The 4,971-nt window shown below is 32.1% G+C and overlaps 1 protein-coding gene across 1 annotated transcript; it reads left to right on the forward strand.

Moving 5' to 3' along the window:
* The first annotated feature begins 313 nt into the window (after positions 1-313).
* Positions 314-2,774, forward strand: LOC147404983 (cyclin-D3-1-like). Its single transcript, XM_086437789.1, has 6 exons — positions 314-919; positions 1,503-1,589; positions 1,685-1,783; positions 1,864-2,065; positions 2,167-2,291; positions 2,389-2,774. Exons 1-6 carry the CDS (start codon positions 575-577, stop codon positions 2,632-2,634), a joined length of 1,104 nt encoding a protein of 367 aa, XP_086293915.1. The 5' UTR covers positions 314-574; the 3' UTR covers positions 2,635-2,774.
* Positions 2,775-4,971: the final 2,197 nt, after the last annotated feature.

Consider the following 4,971-nt stretch of genomic DNA (forward strand, 5'->3'; position numbering starts at 1 on the left):
CAATGTAGGACTGGTACCAACAGTTCATCATGGAAGATAGGACTCACGGAGTCGGAATCACTACCTAAAACTAATATAATAGAAAAAAAACTTTATTTTCTATATACTTTCCCCCATTTTTAAAAGTGAAAATTTTCAATTAATTTTTTTTTATCATGAAATATTTAATTTCTTTGTAAAATTCAACAAATTTTGTTCTCATAGGTGGAGTTAGGCATTGGTGGGCCATGAAATATAACTTTGTGCAAGGTTGCGTTGGTCAAAATTACCCAACGCCAAGAATAGAGACTCTCAATTTGGTGTCAAGTCCCCCTCACCTCATTTTATTTTTTTTCTTGTCCTGAATCCATGCCCTTCTCCCCCAATTTCTCTCACTTACCCTAAATGGAATCTCATTTCCTACATAAGCCACCCCTTGTCCTATCTCACTCTCATCAACTCTCTCTCTCTCTCTCTCTCTGTGTTGATGGAAAGCTTTTGTTTTTAATCTGAAATCTCTGAAAAAATCTCATTTGCTTCATCTCTTTGAAGAGACATTTGAAGGGCAAAGAGAGTTTTTTTCAGAGATTCTACAATGTCTCCTAGTTATGACTGTAAAGTATCAAGCCTTCTCTGTTCAGAAGACAGCAATAGCCTCATGTGTTTTGATGATGATGAGGCTGTTGGTGTTGATGTTTATGATCGGTTTGAAGGGTCTCTTTGGCAGAAACAAAACCATCAAACCCATCTTCAAAACAACACCATTTTTAATGATTGGGATTTTTCCTTCATGGGTTTTTCTTTTCAGAATGAGGAGTGTTTCGGTATGATGGTTGAGAAGGAATGTGAGTATTTGCCTGGAAATGATTACTTGAAGAGATTGCAGAGTGGGGTCTTGAATTTGGGGATTAGAAGGGAGGCTGTTGATTGGATTGGGAAGGTGGGTTAGGATTTTTTTTTTTTTGTGTGAAATGGGTTTTGATTTCCTTATTTGGTTAAACTTCTTTTTATTTTCAATTTTTATTTAGTGATATTGATATTTTCAATGTTTTTTCTGAAATGGGTTTTATCTCTTTTTTGTTCTTTAGTTTTTTTTTTTTTTTTAAAAACTTGTATTGATATTCCCACTTCTCAATAATAAGCTTCAAGTGTTTTCTGAATTAGGGTTTTGGTTATTTTCTTAATTTTTTTTTTCCTCTTTATGATTTTCTATGATTAATTGAAATGGATCTGGTGGGCTCCTTCAAAATTTATTTTAATTGTGATTGATGTCGATGTATAAACAGAATTCTTGTAAAATCTAAACTGGGTCAATGGATCTAGATTTCCCCAATTTTGATATAAGATCTATTTTTCTGAATTGGGTATTTTGGTTTTTTTAATCTTATATTAGATTCCCTCATTTGATTTTGGAGTCCTTTTTCATTTTCAATTCTTATCAGTGATGTTGATTTGGGTTTTTTTTTTTGTCTTTATTGTTTGGGACTTATATGCTGATATGGTCTTTGGGTTTTTATTAACAGGTTCATACCTATTACAGTTTTGGACCTTTGACTGCCTATCTATCAATTAATTACATAGATAGGTTCCTTTCAGTCTATGATCTTCCTGTAAGTTTAGAAAATACCCAAACATTTCTAACTTCTTTAGTTGTAATTTGTTATCTTGAATTAAATTTCTCAATTTTTTTTCTCTATTTGTATAGAGAGGTAAAGCTTGGATGATGCAATTGTTGGCTGTATCTTGTTTATCTCTAGCAGCCAAAATAGAGGAGTCTGAAGTCCCTTTGTCTCTAGATTTACAGGTGAAGAAATAAACATTTAGATTAAATAATATTAATTGTAGAACTTATTTGATATGTTCTTGATTTTGTTTTTTTGGTAGGTTTGTGGAACCAAATTTATCTTTGAAGGGAAAACCATACAAAAAATGGAGATACTTGTGTTGACCACTTTGAAGTGGAGAATGCAATCAGTGACACCTTTCTCCTACATAGATTATTTACTTTTGAAGATCAATGATGATCAAATTCCACATAGATCATTGATTTATCGATCGATCGAACTCATCTTAAAAACAATTAAAGGTCTATTTCTATCTCTATTAATTTCTTCTTCTATCCATAATTGAAAAAATATATAATTTGGAGGAGGTCTGATTCATTTTTGGGGGGAAATGAATGTGTAGGGATTGAGTTCTTAGAATTCAAGCCTTCTGAAGTTGCAGCGGCAGTGGCAATATCTGTTTTAGGAGAAACCCAAACAGTGGACATTAACAAGGCTTCATCTTGCTTTATCAAGCATGTAGAGAAGGTAAAATTTAATAGACCCTTGGTCACATTTATCTTGATTTTTTAACAATTTGATAAGTTTTTTAAATTGTCTTTTTTTTTTTTTTGTGTGTGTGCAGGAGAGAGTGGTGAAGTGTCTTGAACTTATTCAAGATGCATCAGTGATGAATGGATCTGTTAAGATTTCAAATAGTGTCTCAGTTCCATTTGTGCCTCATAGTCCAATTGGGGTGTTAGATGTAGCATGTTTGAGCTACAAAAGTGATGAATTAACAGTTGGGTCATGTGCAAATTCTGCTCATGCAAGTCCTGATGCTAAGAGGAGAAAATTAATCAAACCATCTCAAGTGGACTTCAAGCCATGAGTTGTGGGATTCTCTCTCACATCTCAACCAAATCTAATTCTGTTTTGTTTGGGTGTATGGGAGTTTTTTTTGGTGTGGTGGTAAAAGTGCCCCACAAAAAAAAAAAAAACCAAAAAAAAAACAAAAAACAAAAAAAAATAAATAAAGAGTTGGGGAGTAAGAATATTTAGTCAAAAAGACCAAAAAAAAAAAGGGGGGGGGGGGGGGGGAATAGAAATAATTTGAGTTGGAACAGCTCTAAAGAGAAGTAAGAGGGGAGAAAATTTTCTTGTAGCTTCCATATTTTGAGAGAGAGAGAGAGAGAGATTTGATGTTTTAAAGTTTTTTTATTAGTTTTTTTTTTTTTTGTGAAATATTTAGAGAGAAAAAAAATCCTTATGGTGGGATAACAGAGACAACAGCAGTGAAACAGTGAAACAGAAAGTCAAGCATTGTGGTTCTATATGTATGTTTTATTATGTAGATATAGATATTAAATATATTTGGGAATCCTGGTCTTTTTAAATGGATATTTACAGCGTACAGCAATGGTGGGTGTATAAGTATGGTCCATCAAGATTGAATGGTAAATTGATGCACAATCAAGGGGGCCCACCTTGTGTTGGATCCTCAGCATTCAAAGTTATTTGGTGTTGGACCATCTTTAGTCTGTCTGAGGGATATTAAATATTACTTCCTACAAATGTGCTTTAAATGCATGTGCATTATGTTTAATAACTAAATGGGTGATTTAAACATGCCCCCTCTAAGTTTGGTGAATATTTGAGCTACCCCCCTTGGCTCTCAAACTGTTGACATGCCCCTTGTCCTCGGTCTTCCCTAATAAGCCAAGGACAATGACTTAAATGCCCTCATTTTTATCCCAAAATCAATCATCTTCTAGCTTTTCCAATCTTAACCGATAGAGTCGTGACACTTTTATAGTGATGCAGCCAGAGTGGAAGTATGATTAATCAAATATTTCATCTCATCAAAGTGATTTTCCCGAGGAAATCATAGATCGGCCTTCTATTACTTGGTTCATCTATTGGCTTGAATCGAATTTAGGTTTTTAATTTGCCAATCTAACAAATCTGTTTTGCAGGGACAAGCAGAGATAATTTGTTTCTTGGTTCGTTTAGGTTCATTAGTATAATTCGTTAACTTAGTACAATTTTGGTCCGCTGAACCTAATAACAAAATTCAACGAATCAAAATGATTGAGTTTGCAAATTGATTAAAATGGATTTGTTATATTCCACAACCTCGTTCACTTGGTACAACTTCATGATTCAATCCACTAGAAACCAATCTAGTAACACTAAATCTGTCTCATTCGAGTTAGGTTTTTGTTTGAATCACTTTTACAAGAAACGGATTGTGTAATTGATCCTTCAAAAGTTTATTTCTTTCAAGAATCACAGGTGAAAGTGTGACTGTAAAATTATCATTTGGTGAGAATCGCCTTTTGAGAAATAGCTTCTTAGGATACATTGATAATAAGACATTTAGCATAAAAATTCCATAGGTTTATGACAATGGCAAAAAGGGCCTTTTTTTTAAATAAAAATAAAAAAACTCAAAACAAGATTATTTGCCACAATCATGTTTTTGGATAGAAATGCCCTCACCTACAATTTCTCTAATATATTCTTGAAAAATAATCTTATAAATTATAACTTTGTCACTCTCAACATTTTATACCATTGAAATAAAGAGATTCAGGCCCTGTTCTTTTAAGTTTTAGGAGTCAGTTTTTTTTTACTTTTAAGCCAAAAAAAATCAAATAAATGATGTTCGTTTGAGTTTTTTTGGTTCCCGTAGATTTCAATTGAAGTTCAAAAGTAACTCCTAAAAGAAGTCGTCCAAAAGGGACTTCTTCAAATGACTTTTAGGGGAAGCCAAAAACGTAAAATGGTTGAAGTGTAATTACTAATCAAATTTTCAATAAAACTTAACCTTAAAAAATGGAATGAGGTGACTAAAATACCCTTCATCTTTAATTAAATTTTCAACCAAACTTAACCTTAAAAAATAAAAAGGAATTACCAAAATACCATTCATCTTTAATTGAATTTTTAATTAAACTTAACTTTAAAAAACAAAAGGGAATTACCAAAAAATCCTTCATCTTCCAAAATATCCTTCATTTTTATCAAAATACCTTCCATCTTTAATCAAATTTTCAACTAAACTTAACCTTAAAAAATAAAAGAAAATTACCAAAATACCCTTGATCTTTATCAATTAACAAAATATCCTTCATTTTTAATTAAATTTTCAACCAAACTTAACCTTAAAAAATAAAAAGAAATTATCAAAATACCCTTCATCTTTACCAATTATCAAAATACCCTT

This window comes from Akebia trifoliata, chromosome 4 (assembly GCF_017979445.1).
Source record: "Akebia trifoliata isolate Shusen 1 chromosome 4, ASM1797944v1, whole genome shotgun sequence".
Classification (NCBI taxonomy): domain Eukaryota; kingdom Viridiplantae; phylum Streptophyta; class Magnoliopsida; order Ranunculales; family Lardizabalaceae; genus Akebia; species Akebia trifoliata.

Coding starts and splice junctions, on each gene's coding strand:
- LOC147404983 (XM_086437789.1), top strand. CDS start 575: ATGTCTCCTAGTTATGACTGTAAAGTATCAAGCCTTCTCTGTTCAGAA. Junction 1,784..1,863: donor CTTTGTCTCTAGATTTACAG/GTGAAGAAATAA, acceptor TTTTTTTGGTAG/GTTTGTGGAACCAAATTTAT. Junction 2,066..2,166: donor CATCTTAAAAACAATTAAAG/GTCTATTTCTAT, acceptor ATGAATGTGTAG/GGATTGAGTTCTTAGAATTC.